At 40.3% G+C, this 23,213-nt stretch overlaps 1 protein-coding gene across 13 annotated transcripts in view; it reads right to left on the bottom strand.

Moving 5' to 3' along the window:
• LOC139360885 (glyceraldehyde-3-phosphate dehydrogenase, testis-specific-like) overlaps positions 1–23,213 on the bottom strand; it is a 69,474-nt gene that overhangs the window by 39,076 nt on the left and 7,185 nt on the right. For 3 of the 13 annotated variants that reach the window (XM_071089245.1, XM_071089246.1, XM_071089247.1), the window contains exons 2-8: positions 23,121–23,189; positions 20,206–20,250; positions 18,917–19,068; positions 16,096–16,140; positions 15,388–15,487; positions 12,182–12,226; positions 11,433–11,501 (exon numbers count right to left, since the gene is read on the bottom strand). In XM_071089245.1, the coding sequence (XP_070945346.1) occupies positions 11,433–11,501; positions 12,182–12,226; positions 15,388–15,487; positions 16,096–16,140; positions 18,917–18,949 (292 nt within the window). In that variant the 5' untranslated portion in view covers positions 18,950–19,068; positions 20,206–20,250; positions 23,121–23,189. Of the gene's footprint in view, positions 1–1,891; positions 2,005–11,432; positions 11,536–12,181; positions 12,227–13,733; positions 15,201–15,387; positions 15,492–16,095; positions 16,141–18,916; positions 19,069–20,205; positions 20,251–23,120; positions 23,190–23,213 lie in introns of those variants that run through there. The other 10 variants (XR_011618431.1, XR_011618434.1, XR_011618433.1 and 7 more) reach the window with 7 other exon arrangements.

The raw sequence follows: 23,213 nt of genomic DNA on the forward strand, positions 1-23,213 counted from the left end.
GTTAATTTTTTGTTTGTTTGTTTTTGAGATGGAGTCTCGCTCTGTCACCCAGGCTGCAGTGCAGTGGAGCCATCTTGGCTCACTGCAACCTCTGGCTCCCAAGTTCAAGCAATTCTCCTGCCTCTGCCTCCCAAGTAGCTGGGATTACAGGCGCCTGCCACCATGCCCAGCTATTTTTTTGTATTTTTAGTAGAGACGGGGTTTCACCATGTTGGCCTGGATGGTCTTTATCTCCTGACCTCAGGTGATCCATACGCCTCAGCCTCCCAAAGTGCTGGGATTACAGGCGTGAGCCACCGCTCCCAGCTGGTCACGTTTATTTTTCAGCCAGTTTCTGTGCACCAAATAAGGGACAGCCTTCTGGAAGCATTTTAAAAGGGAGAAAGTAAAAAGCTATACGAAGTTCATTCCAAAACATATCTCCCTGATTTCTCAAAGAACTAAAAAGAGAACTACTACCATTTAGTTCAGCAATCCCATTCCTCCATACATATGTAAAGTGGCTCAAGCCTGTAATCCCAGCACTTTGGGAGGCCGAGACGGGCGGATCACGAGGTCAGGAGATCGAGACCACCCTGGCTGACACGGTGAAACCCCGTCTCTACTAAAAAATACAAAAAACTAGCCGGGCGAGGTGGTGGGCGCCTGTAGTCCCAGCTACTCGGGAGGCTGAGGCAGGAGAATGGCATGAACCCGGGAGGCGGAGGCGGAGCTTGCAGTGAGCTGAGACCCGGCCACTGCACTCCAGCCTGGGCGGCAGAGCGAGACTCCGTCTCAAAAAAAAAAAAAAAAAAAAAAAAGAAAATAAATTATCCTGCCAAAGAGACTCCTGCACACATATGTTGACCACAGCACTATTTCCAATAGCAAAGACATGGAATCAATCTAAATGCCCATGAATGGTGGACTGGATAAAGAAAATGTGGTACCTAGACGCCATGGGATACTACACAGCCACGGAAAAGAACAAAACCACGTCCTTTGCAGCAACACGGATGGAGCTGGAGGTTCTTATTGTAATCAAACTAATCCAGAAACAGAAAACCAAATATTGCATGTTCTCATGTATAAGTGGATCTACACATTGGGTACTCATGGACACAAAGATAGGAACAGACACTGGGGGCTTCTAGAGTGTGGAGGGAGGGACAGGGGTAAGAACTGAAGAACTACCTATTGGGCGCTCTGCTCACTACCTGGGTGATGAGATCGATCATACCCCAAATCTCAGCATCACACCCACCTAACAAGCCTGCATATGTTCCACAAGTCAGCAAAATAAATCATGATGAAAATAATGAAATGTTCTTAGTTTTATTTTAACAAAAAATTAGAAATCCAACATTTTCAACTCTCTGGCTTGGACCTGATTCTAGGGGAAATATCCTAGGTCTGTGTTTTATAAAGATATGTGTAAATATATGTGTGTGTATGTGTGTGTGTGTGTATACATATATATATACACACACACAATGTGGGTATGCTTGTATATGTGTATATACCTATATATACCTATACATACATGGAGGTATACACACATATATATGTATGTACATATACATATACAAGCATACACACATAAACAACAGTGTCTTAGTCTTCACATTGAATTTTTTATTGTTCTGCAAATGGAATAACTGTTGATATTTTGAAATAGAACATGCATTTGCTATTATATTTCATCCATATTTTTTTAACCCCTTCTGTGTTTCAGGCAGTGTCCTAGATAGATCTGGGGATTTTGGAGTTGAACAAAACACAGTTCCTTCTTGAAACTGACATTTAGAGAAGCATATCTGAGAGACAAGCAAATGAGGTCAAGCATTAATAAGGCTATGAATAAAACACATCAAAACGCTGAGTAAGAAATATTTATTTATGTATTACTCACCTACTTGACAGAGAAGAAAGAACAAGAAAACTTGAAAGCCGACCTATGTGGTCATCAGGGAAATGCAAATCAAAACCACAATGAGACAGCTCATCATACACACTAGGATGGCTCTAATCACAAAGACAGACAATGACAAGTGTTGGCTCGGATGTGCAGAAACTGGAGTACTCTTACATTGTTTGTGGGATGGTGCAATGGTGCAGGTGCTTTGAAAAGCAGCCTGGCGGATCCTTCAATGGTTAAACATAGAGTTATCATATGACCCAGCCATTCCCCTCCCGGGTATTTACCCAAAAAATTGAAGACAAGTACTCAGACAAGTACGTACATAGAAGTCCTAACTGTATGCTAAGTGCTAAGCATTATTCATGGTAGTCACACAGTGGAAAGAACCCAATGCCCATCAGCAGGTATGTGGGTAAACAAAATGTGGTCTACCCATATAATGGAATGTCATTCGGCCATCAAAAAGAATGAAATTCTGATGCATGGTACAGAATCAATGGACCTCAAAAATATTATGCTGAGTGAAAGAAGCCAGGCACAAAACCACATGGGATGCCATTTGTTTGAAATGCCCCTGATAGGCAAATCCATGGATACGAAGTAGATTTGTGAGTGGCTGCATAGGGCTAGAGCAGATGGCAGGATGGTGGTGATGAACCAGGGAATGTTGCAACTATCCTTATGAACCAGGAAGTGCTACAGTTACCTGGATGAACAAGGAAGTGTGGCAATGTCCCTATGAACCAGGAAGTGCTATAATTATTCGTATGAACCAGAGAGTTGCAAATGTCTTTATGAACCAGGAAGTTCTACAGTTATCCATATGAACCAGAATGTGCTGCAGTGTCACTATGACCCAGGAAGTGTCACAATGTCCCTGCAAACCAGGAAGTACAATTATCCGTACGAACCAGGAAATGCCACAACTATCTGTATTAACCTCGAAATGTTACAGCGTCTCCATAAACCAGGAAGTGCTGCAATTAGACATATGAACCAGAAAGTGTTACAATGCCCCTACAAACCAGGAAGTTCTACAATTATCCGAATGAACCAGGAAGTGTTGCAATGTCCCTGTGAACCAGGAAGTGCTACTATTATCCATATGAACCAGGAAGTGCTACAATTATCCATATAAACCAGAAAGTGTTGCAATATCCTTATGAACCAGGAAGTGCTAGAACTATCTGGATGAACCAGGAAGTGTGGCAATGTCCCTATGAACCAGTAAGTGATACAATTATCCATATGAATCAGGAAGTGTGGCAATGTCCCTATGAACCAGGAAGTGCTACAATTATTCCTATGGACCAGAGGGTTGCAAATGTCTTTATAAACCAGGAAGTTCTACAATTATCCATATGAACCAGAAAGTGTTACAGTGTCACTATGACCCAGGAAGCATCACAATGTCCCTGCAAACTATGAAGTACTACAATTATCCGTATGAACCATGAAATGTTACAATGTCCCTATGAACCAGGAAGTGCTACAACTATCCGGATGAACCAGGAAGTGTGGCAATGTCACTATGAACCAGTAAGTGATACAATTATCCATATGAATCAGGAAGTGTGGCGATGTCACTATGAACCAGAAAGTGATACAATTATCCATATGAATCAGGAAGTATGGCAAAGTCATTATGAACCAGAAAATGTCACACTTTCCCTATGAACCAGGAAGTGTTACAATTATCCACATGAATCAGGAAGTGCAGCAATGTCACTATGAACCAGAAAGTGTCACACTTGCCCTATGAACCAGGAAGTGCTACAATTATCCAGATGAACCAGGAAGTGTAGCAATGTCCCTGTGAACCAGGAAGTGCTACAACTATCCGGATGTACCAGGAAGTGTGGCAGTGTTCCTATGAACCAGTAAGTGATACAATTATCAACATGAATCAGGAAGTGTGGCAATGTCACTATGAACCAGAAAGTGTCACGCTTTCCCTATGAACCAGGAAGTGCTACAATTATCCAGATGAACCAGGAAGTGTAGCAATATTCCTGTGAACCAGGAAGTGCTAATTATTCCTATGAACCAGAGGGTTGCAAATGTCTTTATGAACCAGGAAGTGCTACAATTATCTGTATGAACCAGGAAATGTTACAGTGTCCCTATAAACCAGGAAGTGCTACATTTACCCATATGAACCAGAAAGTGTGACAATGTCCCTGCAAACCAGGAAGTTCTACAATTATTCAAAGGAACCAGAAAGTGCTATTATCCATATGAACCAGGAAGTGCTACAGTTATCCATATGAACCAGGAAGTGTGGCAGTGTCACTATGAACCAGAAAGTATCACAATGTCCCTATGAACCAGGAAGTGCTACAATTATCCAGATGAACCAGGAAATGTGGCTATCTCCCTATGAACCAGGAAGTGATACAATTATCCATATGAATCAGGAGGTGTGGCAATGTCACTATGAACCAGAAAGTGTCACAATTTCCCTATGAACCAGGAAGTGCTACAATTATCCATATGAACCAGGAAGTGTTATAATGTCCCTATGAACCAGGAAGTGCCACAGCTATCTGTATTAACCTGGAAATTTTACAGGGTCTCCATAAACCAGGAAGTGCTGCAATTAGACATATGAACCAGAAACTGTTACAATGTCCCTACTAACCAGGAAGGTCTATGATTATCCAAATGAACCAGAAAGTGTTGTAATGTCCCTGTGAACCAGAAAGTGCTACTATTATCCATATGAACCAAGAAGTGTGGCAGTGTCGCTATGATCCAGAAAGTATCACAATGTCCCTATGAACAAGGAAGTATGCTACAATTATCCAGATGAACCAGGAAGTGTGGCAATGTCCCTATGAACCAGGAAGCAATACAATCATCCATATGAATCATGAAGTGTGTCAATGTCACTATGAAGCAGGAAGTTTCACTATTTCCCTATGAACCAGGAAGTCCTACAATTACTCAGATGAACCAGGAAGTGTGGCAATGTCCCTATGAACCAGGAGGTGATACAATTATCCATATGAATCAGGAAGAGTGGCAATGCCACTATGAAGCCGAAAGTGTCACAATTTCCCTATGATCCAGGAAGTGCTACAATTATCCAGATGAACCAGGAAGTGTGGCAATGTCCCTACGAACCAGGAAATGCTACAATTATTCCTATGAACCAGAGGGCTGCAAATGTCTTCATGAACCAGGAAGTTCTACAATTATCCATATGAACCAGAAAGTGTTGCAGTGTCACCATGACCCAGGAAGTGTTACAGTGTCCCTACAAACTAAGAAGTGCTACAATTATCCCTATGAACCAGGAAGTATTGCAGTGTCCCTGCAAACCAGGAAGTGCTACAATTATCTGTATGAACCAGGACGTGTTACAATGTCCCTATGAACCAGGAAGTGCTACAACTATCCGTACAAACTTTGAAATGTTACAACGTCCCTGCAAACCAGGAAGTTCTACAATTATCCGAATTAACCAGTAAGTATTGCAATGTCCCTGTGAATCGAAAGTATTGCAATGTCCCTGTGACCCAGGAAGTGCTACTATTATCTATATGAACCAAGAAGTACTACAATTATCTGTATGAAGTACTACAATGTCCCTATGAAACAGGAAGTGCTACAATTATCCCTATGAACCAGGAAGTGTTGCAAGATCCCTGTGAATCAGGAAGTGTGACAATTATCTGTATGAACCAAAAAGTGTTGCAATATCCCTGTGAACTAGGAAGTGCTACATTTATCCCTATGAACCAGGAAGTGTCACAATGTCCCCGTGAACCAGGAAGTGCTACTATTACCCATTTGAACCAGGAAATGCAACAATGTGAGCCAGAAAGTGTTGCAGTGTCCCTACGAATCACAAAGCATTACAATCTCCAGATAAACCAGGAAGTGTTACAGTGTCCCTATAAATTAGAAAGTGCTGCAACCTTTCAATGACCCAGGAAGTTCATTTACCATCTCTAGAAAGCAGGAAGTGCTACAACCTCCTCAGTGACCCAGGAAGTTCTCTTACCATCCCCAGGTAGCGGACGTACTACAAACTTCCCTAGTGACCCCGGAAGTTTATTTACCATCTCCAGGAAGCAGGAAGTGCTACAACATCCCCAGTGATCCAGGAAGTTTATTTACCATCTCTGGGAAACAGGAAGTACTACAACCTTCCCAGTGACCCAGGGAGTTCATTTACCATCTCTAGAAAGCAGGAAGTGCTACAACCTTCCAGATGATGGGGTACAGGACACCCCACCCTAAATACAAATGTAAGAGATTACGTGACACCCCAAAATATGCCACCTTGGCATACTGATTGCCTTGAGCTGAAATAAATCAAGAACCAGCCAAAGCACAACCCAAGGTCTCCTGACTTCACTGTAGTCACAGTGCTCTTGTCTGACATTTCTTATTGACTTTAAAATGTCCTGTCTGTGACATTCCTTATGACCAACAGGAAACCCGAAGCCAGGCAGTGGGAGCCAGGCCAGCCCCTGGATGTCAGGGGCTGCCTGCTTCTTTCACCGTGCACTGAATCTTGCAAATTTGCTGTGACCTCGCGTACAGGGGGAAAAAGCTGTTTTTCCTTTGACATGCACACCATTCTCATCCTTCACTTCTGACACTGAATGTGTAGGAACAATGGCTTTTTTCTATCCACATACTCAAAATCTCTGGGACTCTGTGCTGAAAAGCCTTTTTTCCAGGTTCATCTCAGCCCTCCCATCCCTGTGACCCAGGGCCCAGGTAGCCAAGAAAACCAGCAATCACTCATCAATAAATGACCACTCATTCAATCCTTATCGTCATGTATTGGATCCAGGTTACTGGGTCCTCACAGGCTAGATCCACCCTCCAACAGCTGCATCTCAGCTATCCAGTGGGCTGGTGCATCTTCCAGGCAAAGATGATTTGAGGCTTTAGGAGAATCTGAAGGGCTGGGGGCAGCCATGGTAACCTGGGTGCCAAAGTCTTTCAATTACTTTTTTTCAATGGTTCTCTCCACTTTTCTTTCTGTCTCTTTCCACATATGAACACCTCCTTCATCCTCTGATACAGGCCTCACTCTTATAAGGAACCTGTGATTCCATTGCAATTACACAGCTCATCCTAAATAATCTTCCCATGTCAAGATCCTTAATGAAATCCCACTTGCAAAGTCCCATGTGTTGCATAAGGTCACCCATTTACACGATCAAGGGGTTAGAATGTGGGCATCTCTGGGGACCAGTATTTCACCTGTCACATGGGGTTTGAACACCTGATGGAATCTGGGAGCCTGATGAGGAAGGGTGTCACCTCGGAGGAGCTGGGTCAAAGTGAACCAAGTAGCTGGAACAGGTGGGCATAGGAAGTTGGTGATTCCCAAGGGCACCACTTTGGCAGAAGACAGACAGTTGGGGACCCCTCTACCTCTCAGGTCTTGGATTTGTAGACAGAGACTGAGAGCCTCCCACCAGGAAAGGGCACTGTCTGCATATGAAGAGAAAGATACACCTTGCTAATGCAGTAAGAACAGGCCTAAAAGCAACTAACACTAATGAGAGGCTTTTGAACCTCAGAGAGGTGGACCCAAGTGATATCACTGGTTTCTTTTCGAGGGAAAATTTGAATTTTTTTTTTTCTTTAACTGCACTCTTTAGGGTCTCCCAGTTGGCTGTTATTAGTATAGACTGCTTTTCTAATGGGAAGTGAATTTTGCACTTAGCTGCTGAAGGGAATGATGACATTAGCAATGGGTACATGAGTGTAAGCAACAGCAGCGCGGGATCAGAGCCAGGATCTGAGAGATGCAGAGCTGGAAGGCAGGAGAGAGCTCTCTGGGAGCAAGCAGAGGGGAGCAAGAGTAATAAGCACTGAAAACAAGGATGGGCCCTGGGGACACTCAAAGGGACATTTTGAAGACTGGGCACTGACTGTGGCCTCACTCTGCTCCCCTCCATCCCATGCCATACCTCACTTCTTCTTTTCCCCCTCACTGAGCCCCACAGGCAGCCTCAGTTCCATTGACCACAGGCCCTTTGCACATGCCACACTTGCTACACAAAACTCCCTTTGGCCCACTCCTTGGGATATAAGTCATCCTCATTCCTCAGCTGTCATCTCAACTGTCGCATCCCCCCAGGGGTCCACATGTCCCCTGCCTAAGCCTCAGGCAACTAATATGGAAGCATCTAGAAGCCTCAAACCTTCATCACTGCTCTTCCTACAGCACTCCAAAAATACAAATAAACTATAAGCAATTCGGCAATAGAGGAGACTTTAAAGAGTTACTCAGTGTTTCGTTCACCACGAAGAAACATCTATGAAATCAAAGTTATCCCCTAAACCAGAGAAACAGGCTGTTACCACCAAAGTTCTGAGAGAAATGAGGAAGAAATGACCTGGAAGCAGATGGAGAAAACACCACAGGCCTGTGTTTCTAAGTGTTTTCTAAGTATCATTGTGACCAGGACCTTATAAGAAAAAGCAAATTCCTGATCATTTTCACATCACTCTTCTCTCAGATGCAAAGAGTAAAAGATGAGAGCAAGAGTCGGGGGTGGAAAGAGAGGGAGAGAGAGAAACAAAGTAATTTATAAATGAACTGCGCTGGCTGGAGGAAGTTGGAACTCCAACCCTGCCAACACATGATTCCCTCCTGTTGATTTCCCATCCCATCATCATCTCCCTCCAGGTAACCAACACCCTCCACCACAGAGGCCCTAAGAGATGGGGACACATGATTGTGATCAGATTTGGGCGACAGGGTGTCTAAAAAATGGCTCTATCAACCCAGACGTGCTGGACAAACTGACGTGAAAATTCACCGTGGTTTCAGAGGTTGCCTTCTAGTGTTAAGCTTTTCAAATCCCGACTAAGGTTGGAGACAATTTTATACTGAAAGGTGATAATAAGGAGGCTTAAATAAAAGAAACATGAAGGGCTACATCAAATCCAACATTTTTCCAAAACCATGTAAGAATACACTTACATAATAGTTTCAATGGGTAATCAATAACTTATATGGTTTTGACGAGTAATCAATAAAAACCAGATGATTATACAAATATATATAAAGAAGTAAGAAACCTCATGGTATGAAAACCAATAATATTATATATTTTGGGAAAAAAGTATACCAGAATAGAGAGACCCTTCCTGAAATGAGTACATTTTTTAAAAGGCAATTTACTTTATTTAAAGGTTAATATCTTTGGGTTTTCACTTTAAAGTCAGGAATTTAAAATATCTGCTCTCTTCACTCATATTTAAACCTGTCCTGGGTTTACTATCAAAGGTAATACAACAAAAATACAAATAAAATGTGAAGAGAACATATAAACACAGAAAATTGAAAAATATTTTAAAATCATGTGCAAATAATATGATTGTCTTCTTAGAAAGGTAAGAAATGAGAAAAAAATAGAAATTTAATAAGGGATCATAGCTCAGGATACAGTAAGGAAAAATATATTAAATCCTTTCTATGTTACAACAATAAACAGAAAGATAGTGGGCATAAAAATATATCCAGAGAAACAAAAAAAAAAAAAAGAAAAAAATTAGAACTGCATTAAAAGAAATCATCGGGGAAAGAGGTACGTCGAATATCAAGAAAAATCTCAATTTTGCAGGCATGTCGGCACTCTACAAGTCAACTCTTACTTGTAAACAATTCAAAAAAAAAAAAAGGTTTTATTTTTCCCAAAAGGGAAGGGAGCAATGAAAAAATGGTTCTGAGGTTCAAAGGAAAAAATGTCAACCGGGCGTGGTGGCTCACGTCTGTAATCCCAGCACTTTGGGAGGCTGAGACAGGTAGATCATGAGGTCAGGAGTTCGAGACCAGCCTGGCCAATATGGTGAAATCCTGTCTCCATTAAAAATACAAAAATTAGCTGGGTGTGGTGGTGGGCACCCGTAGTACCAGCTGCTCGGGAAGCTGAGGCAGGAGAATTGCTTGAACCCAGGAGGCAGAGGTTGCAATGAGTCGAGATCATGCCACTGCATTCCAGCCTGGGCGACAGAGCAAGATTCTGTCTCAAAAAAAAAAAAAGTCACCAAAATCAGAACGCTCAAATATAAGACACCATGAATAAAAATTTGAAGACTTGCCTGTCAAAAAAATACTGTTAAACTATCTAATGGCAAAAATAAGATGAAAAAGCATTTTCATAGTAAATGGCTGGCAATATTTAATGTCTATAAAAAAATGAAGAACACTTATAAAACAGTAGGGACATATCGGGAGATAAGAATAAAGGCAAAGTAACAAATACCTAAAAGAAGAAGTAGGCTGGGCACAGTGGCTCTTGCCTGCAATCCTAGCACTTTGGGAGGCCGAGGCGGGTAGATTGCCTGAGCTCAGGAGACCAGCCTGGGCAACCTGGTGAAACCCCGTCTCTACTAAATACAAAAAAAAAATTAGCTGGGCACGATGGTGTGCACCTACTGTAGTCCCAGCTACTTGGGAGGCTGAGGCAGGAGAACTGCTTGAACCTGGGAGGCAAAGGTTGCAGTGAGCCAAGATGGTGCCCCTGAACTCCAGCCTGGCGACAGAGCGAGACTCTGTCTCAAAAAAAAAAAAAAAGTAGTATATATGGCCAATTGATGTACTATTTTTTTTTTTTTTAATTACAGAAGTAAAGAACTGAAACTAGGCAAAGATTAATGTTCCATGTGATAGTACACGACAAAGGGTTTCTAGGTGATCACCAGCAGTAATGACGGTGGGAAGAAAGGGACATCTGCACATATCCCTGGCATCAAAATAAATTCATATAATTCTGGGGCAATTTCAGAACCAGGTCAAAAGCTATAGAAGTACTCGTACACATTGATCTAAACAATTTGCATTCTAGAAATTGATTCAAAGGAATAAAAACAAGTGCATAAAGTTGATTCAAATTGGCTTTGAAATCCGTAATTCTAAAATGTTAGAAGAAACATAACATGTTTGAAATTAAATACTGAAGTATATAATTATGTATGAAACAAATAAGAATATAAAATTGACAGTAAAAGTCATGTTAGAAAGACTTAAATGACATGAAAAAGTCATTAAGAAATATGAATATGCCAAAAATAACGTTACTAGCACATAACTATCAAAATGTCAACAGGATTTGGACACTATATTTTTCTGTGTTACAAGTTAAACAAGCGTGTAAACAAAAAAAAAAAATTCAGTAACTAATTATTCAAAAAGCACTCACTTCTCCACTGGGAATGCAAAGATCCCTTCCTTCATATCATGTCTATGTTTAAAACCTGGCATTCAACTTTTTAGAGGTGGAATCCAAAAAATCTCAGAATTTAAGATCCTATTTAAGATTTATGACTTATATCTTAAAATCTTAGAAGTAAAATCAGGACACTAAAAATGTAATCCAAATAAAAATCATATAGTTGAAAACTAGGTTTTTCGCCACTTCAACACTGGAATTTCCTTGTACAAGGAGTGAAGAGTGAGCACAGGTTTCACGTGAAATCTCCTCCCAGCTGACATGGACATCAGTGTCCTGTAAACAACATACAGATGACCCACAGGGTTACAGGCTCTTACCAGTGGAATCAGGCTGCTTGGGGTTTGGACTTGGCTTTGGTTTGGGTGCGTCAGGTGGTGCTGGCTCATCTGTTTGTAAGATGAGAGTTGCGATTATGAGTGCCTTGCAGTGAAGAAAATGAAACATCAATTTGCATACAGACGTTCACTAAACAGATAAAAACTGGACCTTGTTCTTTGTCATGGTGGGGATACCCATACAGTCTGCTGCCAATATCCTTCCAACATCTTCCAGCTACAGTACTTATCTTCAAGTATTTTCAATAAAACCTATCAGGCAGCTTTTCAGATCAGCTATAGAATTGGCAAGGTACTGTGTAAAACGAAAATACAGAAACCCTTGTTCAACTGTATTAAGAATTTCAAGATGACAACTACAGACTCATAAACCAATATGGCGCCCTTGTAAGCATGGGTCCTTGGGTGATCGAACAAGTCACCCACTCATGAAGCCTAACCTGGCCAGGGGAGTCACATTTGCCTTACATCATTCCAAAGACTGTAAGAATTTTAAAATAAAACTATGCATACTGGTAAAAAAAAAAAAAAAAAAAAAAAGAAAAAGAAAAAAAAAGAAAGAAAAAACAGTCCAACAACATCAAAAACAAACGACGACACACCTACCCTAATTTTCCACTGTGCAAACAGGTTTCATTGATCATTCACAAGAGATATGTTTTTTGGAAATGATAATAATTTGGTGGTAATAAGCAAGTCGGCAACAGAGGAGACTTTAAGGAGTTACTCACAGTTTCCTCTGTCATGTAAGGAATCTGCTAAGTCAAAGTCATCCCCTAAAGAAGGGAAACTGGCTGTTAACACCAAAGTTCTCAGAGAAATGAGGAAGAAATGATCTCGTAAACAGATGCAGAAAACGCCATAGCCCGACGTTCCTAAATACTTTTCTGGAAATCCCTCTAACCAGAATCTCAACAGGAAAAATGAATTCCTGATCATTTTCACATCACTCTCCCTTCTGATGAAAACAGCAAAAGACGAGAGCCAGAGAGAGAGAAATAAACTAATTTATAAACCAATTGTGCTGCCTGGACAGAGTTGGAATTCCAACTCTAACCTGCACATGGTTCTCTCCTGTTGATTTCCTGTCCAAATATCATCTCCCCCCAGGTAACCAACATCGTCCGCCAGGGAGGCCCTAAGAGGGGCTAGCGGGTGTCTAAAACGTGACTCTACCAACCCAGATGTGCCAGACAAACTGACGTGAAAACTCACCATGGTTTCAGAGGTTGCCTTCTAGTTTTAAGCTTTTCAAATCCCAACTAAAGTTGGCGAATTTTTTTTTTTTTTTTTGAGACGGAGTCTTGCTCTGTCCCCCAGGCTGGAGGGCAGTGTTGCGATCTCGGCTCACTACAACCTCCTCCTCCCCCAGGTTCAAGAGATTCTCCTGCCTCAGTCTCCTGAGTAGCTGGGACTACAGGTGCCCACCACCACACCCAGCTAATTTTTGTATTTTTAGTAGAGATGGGGTTTCACCATATTGGCCAAGCTGATCTCGAACTCCTGACCTTGTGATCCACCCGCCTCAGCCTCCCAAAGTGCTGGGATTACAAGGGTGAGCCACTGTGCCCAGCCAGGTTGGGGAAATTTTTATACTGAAAGGGGATAACAAGGAAATGTAAATAAAAGAAACATGAGGAGCTACATCAAATCCAACATTTTTCCAAAACCATGTAACAGTACATGAGTAATCAATAAAAATCAAATAAGTAGTCAAACATATTGCATATAAATAATATATTTCATGGTATGAGAAACTATATTATTATATGTTTAGGAAGAAAAGTATACTAGAGTAGAAAGAGGCTTTTTGAAGTGATTTATTTTATTTAAAGGTGAATCTCCTTGGGTTTTTGCCCTAAAGTCTGAAATAAAAGCTGTTTACTACACTTACAATTCTACATATGAAAAGCTGTCCTGGGTTTATCTAGCAAAGACAGTACAACCAAATTACAAATAAACTGTAAACAAAATGTACAAATATAAAAAAGAGGAAATTAAAAAAAATAATTTGCAAGCAATTTGTGGATCGTAAAGAAAAATATACAAAATCCTTTGTATATTATAGAAACAAACAGAAAAATAGTGGACATAGAAATAGATTCAGAGAAACAAAAAACAATTGAGAAATCCATTGACAGAAATCATCAGGAAAAACAGATGCATCAAATCTCAAGGAAAAAGCTCAACTTTGAAAATGTTTCCCAACTTCTTTGATCAACTTATGTTTGAAGACAATGCAAATGAAATTAAAAAGACGGTTTTACTTTTCCCAGATGGGAGACACGATGGCAAAATTATTCTCCATCAAAAAAAATTTAAAAACCAGAAAACCAACACAAACTTAAGACACCATTAAAAAAAATAGGTCTTGCTTGTGAAACATTCCTGTGAAAAATATTAAAAGGCAAAAATACATAGCAAAAACATTTTCATAGTGAGTGGCTAATAATCTTTAATATCCATAAATAACTGAAGAAGACTTATAAATCAGTAGGTACATATGATAATTTAAGAATAAAGGGTATAACATCCAATACACAAAAGAAGTATCCATGGCTAACTGGAATGCACTATTTTTTTTTTTAATTTCAGAATTAGAGATGTGAAACTAAGACAAGTTTGATACAATCCTTACACTATCTGACAAAGGTTTTGTAGGTGATAACCAGTAGAGATGGTGTGACGATAGGGACATCTGCACACACCATCGTCAAAATAAACTGGGACAATTCTGGGGCAAATGGCGAACCAGGTCAAAAACTAGAAAAGGACTCATCTACATTGATCTAGACAATTTGAATACCAGAAATCTCTTCAAAAAAAAAAAGCAGATGAAGTTGACTCAAATTTGCCTTGTAATTCCTAACTCTAAAAAGTCAGAAGACACAATAGTTTAGACATTAGGGATTAGTTAAATAAATTAATGTATTATATATCTATATAGAAGAGTATATAATTGACAGTAAATGTCATATGATATAAATGATAAAATGACATGAGCAAATGTTCAGTGACTATTAATAACTATAAAATAGGCCGGGTGCAGTGGCTCATGCCTGTAATCCCAGAATTCTGGGAGGCCGAGGTGGGCAGATCACCTGAGGTCAGGAGTTTGAGACCAGCTTGGCCAGCGTGGTGAAACCCCACCTGTACTACAAATACACACAAAAAAATTAGCTGGGCATGGTGGTGCATGCCTGTAATCCCAGTTACTCAGGAGGCTGAGGCAGGAGAATTGCTCGAACCCAGGAGGCAGAGGTTGCAGTGAGCTGAGATCGTGCCACTGCACTCCCACCTGGGTGACAGAGCGAGACTCCATCTCAAATAATAATAATAATAATAATAATAATGTTACAGTGCAGTATGAACAAAAGACTGGCTTTATTACTTAACATTTGCTTCATTTAAACTGATATATAAAATATAAGTGCAAATAACCATCAAAATGCCAAGAGCGCAGGCACATTATTTATGATTCTGTGTTAAAAATTAAAAACAAAAACAAAACTAAAACCCTGAATGTTTCACAACAATTCACTTCAAAAACCAGTTGCTAGTCAGATTACCCTGAGAATGCTCTCATGTGTCAAAATAGCTGATACAAATATTCAAGAGCAAAAACATTGAAAACACCCAAGTTTCTCTACAGGGAATGCACAGGCCATTTTCTCTATACCAAGTTCATATGAAAATCTTGTGCTCAGTGTTTTAGAAGTTCCATACAATCTTGGAAGTAAAATCAGCAAACTAAAAATAAAATGAAGTCAAATATCTATTTCAGAAAACTGTGTACTTCCCTCCCTGCCCGATGGAATAACTCTGTACAGAGTTAATAGCAAGCACATGCTCATCTGAAAGCCTCTCATCCAGCTGACGTGGATGCCACTCTACTATGGACAATATACAGACAACCCATAGAGTGAGAAGCACTTACCAATGAATCCAGGTTGCTTAGGGTTTGCATTTGGCTTCGGCTTGGGTGAATTAGGAGGTGCTGGGTCATCTCTTTGTGACAATGAGAGTTGCAATTGTGACTGTCTTAGAGTAAAGAAAATGCAACATCAATTTGCATAGAGATGGCTGACAGATCAGGTAAAAGTTGGAGCTTGCTGCTTGTCATGGCAGGGATAACCATACACACAGCCTCCTGCCAACTTTCTTCCATCACTTCCAGCTACATTGTTTAACATCAAATTAAACTAAAGCAGCTGTCTAGCCCAGTGACAGAATTGGCAAGGTCCTGTGCAAAACAAAAATGTGGGACCCTCATCCCAACTGTATGAAGAAGAGCAACATGGTAACTACAGACCAGTAAACCAATATAGCACCTTTGTAAGCACAGCTCCCTGGGTGACTTCACAAGTCGCATGCCTGTGCGCCTCACATGGCCAAGAGAGTCACATTTGCCTTACATCATTCCAAAGACTAAACAAAAGCAAGTGAACTGGCAAAAAAAAAAAAAAAAAAAAAAAAAAGTCCAACAACATCAAAAACAGACAACAACATCACACTTACTCCCTAAGTTTCTATGGTGCAAACAAGTTCCATTGATCATTCTCAAGAGGTAAGTCTCTTGCAAATGATAATAATTGAGTGATAACAAGCAAGTCAGCAACAGCGGAGACTTTAAAGAGCTACTCACGATTTCCTCCACCATAAAAGGCATCTGCGAAGTCCAAGTCAGCCCCTACAAAAAGGAAACGGGCTATTAACACCAAAGTTCTCAGAAATGAGGAAGGAATGAGCTCATAAACAGAGAAATCACCAGAGCCCCATGTGACTAAATACTTTTCTGAATATGACTCTCACCAGGATCTCATTAGAAAAAGCAAATTCCTGACCATTTTCACATCACTCTTCTCTCACATGAACAGATTAGAGATCAGAAGGTCGGGGTGTGGGGCTGGGGGGAAGAGAGAAAGAGAAAGAGAAAAAAGAGATAGACACAAAGAGAGAAAGAAATTCATAAATCAATTCTGCTCCCGGACTGAGTAGGAACTCCAACTTTGCCCGCACTGTTTGCTCCTGTTTATTCCCATCCCATCATCATCTCGTTCGACACCCCCAACGCCTTCTGTGAGGGAGACCCGAAGAGGTGAGGAAGAATGACTGTGATCAGATTTGGGCTAGAGAGCGTCTAAAAAGTGGGTCTACCCACCAGGTATGTTCTTGATCATTTCAGAGGCTGCCTTCCAGTTCTAAGCTTTTCAAATTCTAATTAAGGTAGAGCAACTGTTTTTGTTTTGTTTTGAGACAGGGTCTTCCTCCGTCACCCAGGTTGGAGTGCAGTGGTCTGACCACAGCTCACTGCAGGATCCGCCTCCTGGCTTCAAGCAATCCTCCTGCCTCAGCCTCCCAAGCAGGTGGGACAGGAGGTATGTGCCACCACGCCTGCTAATTTTTTATTTCATTTTAGAGAGGGGGTCTTGCTATGTTGCCCAGGCCGGTCTTGAACTCCTGGGCTTGAAAGATCCTCCCATCTTAGCCTCTCAGAGTGCTGGGATTATATGTGTGAACCTCTATTCCTGGCCATCAGGAGCTTTTTACATGGGGAAGGGGAAAAAAGGAGGCTTAAATGAAGGAAACATGAGGGGCTACTTTGAATCCAACACTTTTCAACACCATGTAACAACAGTACATTAGTAATCACTAAAAAACTGATGATTTTTCCAATATATTGTGTATAAAGAAAGAAGAAGTCTCACGGGATGAGAACCTATATATTATATGTTTAGAAAATAAAGTATACTAGAATAGAGAGATCTTCTTGAAATGAATATCTGGTTTTGCAAAGACAATTTATTTTATTTAAAGGTGAACCTCTTTAGGTTTTTGCCTTGAAATCAGGAATAAAAAAATGTCTCCTCTCTTCACTCATACTTAAAGCCATCATGTGTTCTCCAGCAAAGCCAATTCAATAAAAATACGAATGCACGCTGAAGACAACGAAAAAACACAGAAAAGCAGACAATTTTTAAAAATCACTTACAAATCATATGTCAGTCTTCTTAGAAATACAAGAAATGGAGAGAGAACAATTGGAGTTCATAAGGTTCATCATTCAGTGGAGAGTAAGAGAGAATGCACAAAAATGCTGCTATAGTTCAGAAATAGAGAGAAAAACAGCACACATAAAAATGTATTCAGCAAAACAAATCAATACTGACGGGAAAACACCTTAGAAATCCATTTAAAGAAATCACCAGGAGAAAAAGGCACACAGAAGAATTTGAGTCCCAATGAAAATGCTCGGTTTTACAAATATTTTAGCATTCTATAAATCAATTCATAGTTGTAAGTAATTCAAAAGAAAAGAAAAAGATGGTTTTCTTTTTCCCAAGAGGGAAGAGAGACAGTGATAAAATGGTTCTGAAGTTAAAAGGAAAAACATGGTACACAAAGGTGGAAACTCACACCAATCTAAGACAACATAAAAAAGAAAAATTCGAGTCTTGCTTGTAAATGGTTCTGTTCAAAATGTTTTCAGAGGCAACAATAAAGTGGAAACACATTTTCATAATATACTGGGCAATGTTAATTGTCTATAAGTAATTCAAAAATGACTAGAAATCAGGGCGGACATACTAGAACAGAAGAATAAAAGCCACACTATGCCATACACAGAAGAAGTGTCCACGGCCCACTGATGCATTGTTTTTGTTTCCAGTTTCAGAATTAAAGACATGAAACTGAGACAAGGTTAGCATGACATTTTGCACTATTGGACAAAGATGTTTTGGTGAACACCACTATCGGAGATGGTGTGAGGAAAGGGTCATCTGCGCACCCCGCTGCCATCAAAATAAATTGGTGCAATTCTGAGGCAATTTCAAAACCATGTCAGAAGCTACCAATGTACTCACAAACATTGATCTAAACAACTTGCACTTTAGAAACATATCTTCAAACATAAAGGAAAGTGCATGAAGGGCAGTCACATTTGCTTTGTAATTTATAATTCCAAAACATCAGAAGAAACATAACTTCAGAATTAGGGATTAAAGAAACCAAAGTATGTAATTAAGTATGTAGTATAATTGTAGTATAATAATGTAAAGTCATATGATACAAATGATTAAATGACACAAGAAAATGTTCAAGGAATATTCTTATGCCAATAATAACATTACCAGCAAAAAACCATAAAAATGTCAACAGGATTTAGACCATCTTGATAATGTTCTGTGTTAAAAATTAAACAAACATGTAAAGAAAAACACTCAGTAAAAATCTAATTATTCAAAACAAGTTGGCTTCCCCAAAGGAAACACAGAGATGGTTTTCCCCATAGCAAGTCTACATCTAAAAGCTCTTATTCAGTTATCTGGAAGTTCCGTTTATCTTTGAAGTGACATCAAGAAAAGAAAAATAAAATCCAAACCGAAAACTATTTTTGAAATCTAGGTTTTCCACTACTTGAGCACTGCAATCACCTTGTAATTCAACAGCAGGAACAGGCTCACCTGAAATCTCCTCTTCTCAGATGACATGAACATCACTGCCGGGTAAACGACATAGAGACCACCCGGAGGGTTAGAGGCTCTTATCAGTGAAACCAGGTCGGTTGGGGCTTGGATCTGGCTTTGGTTTGGGGGATCAGGCGGTGCTGGGTCACCTGTTTGTAAAACATGAGAGTTGCGATCATCAGTGCCTTGCAGTCAAAAAAAAAAATGAAAAATCAATTTCCATAGCGACCAGAAAAATGAAAAATCAATTTCGATAGCGACCAGAAAAGAAAATGAAAAATCAATTTCGATAGTGACCAGAAAAGAAAATGAAAAATCAATTTCAATAGCAACCACAAAAGAAAATGAAAAATCAATTTCCATAGTGGCCAGAAAAGCAAATGAAAAATCAATTTGCATAGAGACTGTTCACTAAACAGGTAAAAAGTGGCCCTTGTTTTTGTCATGGTGGGGATGTCCATACACACAGCCTCTTGCCAATTCCCTTCCATCATCTTCCAGCTACAGGATTTAAGTATTTTCAAGTATTTTCAAAGAAAACTAAGCCAGGTGTCCAGACCACCTCCAGAATTTTAAAGGTCCTGTGCAAAATGAAAACGCAAGACTCACTGTTCCCATTTTATGAAGAATTTCGAGATGGCAGCTACAGAGTAATACACCAATATAGTGCCCTTGTATGCACAGGTCCCTGTGTGCACAGGTCACATGCCCATGAAGTCTGACCCGGCCAGGGAAGTGACATTTGCCTTATATCATTCCAGAAACTGTAACAATTTTAAAATAAAAGCCAGCATACTGGTGGAAAAAAGAATCCAACAACAACAAGAATAAATCACAACAAGGCAAATATTTCCAATATTTCCACTGTATAAACCCAATCCATGGTCATGCAAAAGAGATAAGTCTTTTGGAAATGACAGTAATTTGGTGACAGTAAGCAAGTCGGTAACCAGACTTAAAAAGAGAGGCCGGGCGCGGTGGCTCAAGCCTGTAATCCCAGCACTTTGGGAGGCCGAGACGGGCGGATCACGAGGTCAGGAGATCGAGACCATCCTGGCTAACATGGTGAAACCCCGTCTCTACTACAAAATACAAAAAAACTAGCCGGGCGAGGTGGCAGGTGCCTGTAGTCCCAGCTACTCGGGAGGCTGAGGCAGGAGAATGGCATAAACCTGGGAGACAGAGCTTGCAGTGAGCTGAGATCCGGCCACTGTACTCCAGCCTGGGTGACAGAGTGAGACTCCGTCTCAAAAAAAAAAAAAAAAAAAAAAAAAAGAGTTACTCACGGTTTCCTCCACCACCAAAGGCATCTGCTAAGTCAAAGTCAGCCCCTAAAGGAGGGAAACAGTCTGTTACTTCTCAAGTTCTGAGGAAGGAATGACTTCAGAAACAGATGGAGAAGTCACCAGAGACCCACATGACTAAAGACTTTCTGAATATCACACTGACCAGGATGTCATTTGAAAAAGTAAATTCCTGACCATTTTCACATCATTCTTCCTTCAGATGACAAGAGTAAGAGATGAGAGCAAGAGAGAGAGGGAGAGAGAAATAATGTCCTTTGTAAATCAACTGTGCTGCCTGGACCCAACTGGGACTCAGAATCTACCTGCACACAACTCTCTCTGATTGATTCCCCATTATCTCCTCCCAGGTCCGCAACACCTGACCTGGTAAGCGGACCGTAAGAGGTAGGGCAGGTGACTGTGATCTCATCTGATCTGTGACTGACAGATTCTGATCTGTGTCTGAAAAGTGGCTCTACCCACCCAGTTGGGCTCCATAAACTAATGTGACATTCATGCTAGTTTCAAAGCCAGCCTTCTAGGTTTCTTTGTTTTGTTTTTGTATTTTTTTTTTTTTTTTTTTTGAGATGGAGTTTTGCTCTTTTGCCCAGGCTAGAGTGCAGTGGTGCAATCTCAGCTCACTGCAACCTCCGCCTCCCGGGTTCAAGCCATTCTCCTGCCTCAGCCTCCCAAGTAGCTGGGATTACAGGCGCACGCCACCACACCTGGATAATTTTTGTATTTTTAGCAGAGGCGGGGTTTCTCCATGTTGGTCAGGCTGATCTTGAACTCCTGACCTCAAGTGATCCAGCCGCCTCAGCCTCCTAAGGTGCTGGGATTACAGGCGTGAGCCACCTTACCCGGCCCAGCCTTCTAGTTCTAAGCTTTTCAAATCCCAATTAAGGTCGAGGCACATTTTATATTGGGAGTGATCAAGGAGGCTCAAATGAAAGAAACATGAGGGGCTACATCAAAATGAATCTTTTTTTTCAAAACCATATGAAAATACACAAGTAATGAATAAAAAGCACATGATTTTTCACATATATTGTATAGAAAGGAATAAGAAATCTCATAGCATAAGAACGTATGTGTTCAGGAAAAAAGCATACTAGAAGAGAGAGACACTTCTTGAAATGATTTATTTTATTTAAAGGTGAATCTCTTTGGGGTTTTGCCCTAATGTCTGGAAAAAAGCTGTCTACCGTATTTACAACTCCATGTATTAAAAGTTGTCCTGAGTTTTCTAGCAAAGGCAATAGAACTGAATTACAAATAAACTGTAAAGAGAACATATAAATCCAGGAACGGGGAAAATTTTTAAAACCCATTACCAAATAATATGACAGACTTCTTAGAAAAGGTCAGAAATGACGAGAAAAAAATTGGATTTTAACAAAGGGTCATCATTTCATAGATAGTAAAAAAATACATACACAATCGTTTCTACGTGACAGAAATAAACAGAAAAATAGTGGACACGAAAATGGATTCAGAGTAACAAAAACAAGGAAAAAACACTTTAGAAACCCATTGACGGAAACAAGAGAAAGAGACAAATCTAATCTCAAAGAAAAAGCTCAGGCCAGGCGCAGTGGCTCACACCTGTAATCCCAGCACTTTGAGAGGCTGAGGTGGGCAGATCACCTGAGGTCAGGGGTTCAAGACCAGCCTGGCTAACATGGCGAAATCTCGTCTCTACTCAAAATACAAGAATTTGCCTAGCATTGTGGTGCATGTCTGTAATCCTAGCTACTTGGGAGGCTGAGGCACAAGAATCGCTTGAACCCAGGAAGTGGAGGCTGCAGTGAGCCAAGATCACGCCACTTGAGGGTCTGTCTCAAAAAACAAAACAAAACAAAAAAAAGAAAAAGCTCAACATTGAAAACGCATTACCATTCCTTGAATCAACCTATGATTATAAACAATTCAAACGAAATTAAAAAGAAGGTTTTACTTCTCCCAAGAGAAGAGACAACAGCAAAATGATTCCCAATTTAAATGGAAAAGAAAAAGTTACATGAAGCAGGATACCCACACAAACGTAAGACACCATTAAAAAAAATAAACATACTGCTTGTAAAACATTCCTGTTAAAAATATTCAAAGGCAAAAATAAAGTGCAAAACCATTTTCATAATAAGTGGCTGGTAATCTTTTATATCGATAAATCACTGAAGAAGGCTTATACATCAGTAGGTAGCGAGGCCGAGACAGGCGGAACAAATGAGGTCAGGAGTTGGAGACCAGCCTGGCCAACATGGTGAAACCCCGTTTCTACTAACAATACAAAACTGAGCCGGGCCTGGTGGCGGGCACCATGAATTGAAGGATAAAGGCCAAAGCATCCAATACACACAAGAAGCAGTCTCCATGGCCCATTGGGATGCATTATGCTTTGTACATTTCAGAACGAGAGATGTGAAACTAAGACTAGTGTGATATAATAATGACACTATTCGACAAAGGTTTTGTAGGTGATCATTGCTACTGGAAAAGGTTTGAAGACACAGACATTTGCAGATACCCTGGTATCAAATCAAACTGGTGCGATTCTGGGGCAAGCAAACAACCAGGTTAAAAGCTATAAAAGTAGTCATATGCATTGATCTAGACAATCTGAATACCAGAAATCTCTTCAAAGGAATGAAAAAGAATAGATAAAGTTGACTCAAATTGGCTTTGTAATTCATAATTCTAAAATGTCAGAGGACACGATGTTTTCAACGTTAGGGATTAAAGAAATTAATGTATTTTATTATATACTTAGATAGAATAGTATTTGTCAGTAAATGTCATATGATAGAAATGAGAAAACGACATGAGAAAACGTGAATAAATATTCTTATTAATAAGTATAAAATAATGTTACAATAAACAACATAGAGACCACCCGTAGGGTTAGAGGCTCTTACCAGTGAAACCAGGTCAGTTGGGGTTTGGATCTGGCTTTGGTTTGGGGGGATCAAGGGGTGCTGGGTCACCTGTTTATAAGACATGAGAGTTGC

Source organism: Macaca nemestrina, chromosome X (assembly GCF_043159975.1).
Source record: "Macaca nemestrina isolate mMacNem1 chromosome X, mMacNem.hap1, whole genome shotgun sequence".
In the NCBI taxonomy this organism is placed as follows: domain Eukaryota; kingdom Metazoa; phylum Chordata; class Mammalia; order Primates; family Cercopithecidae; genus Macaca; species Macaca nemestrina.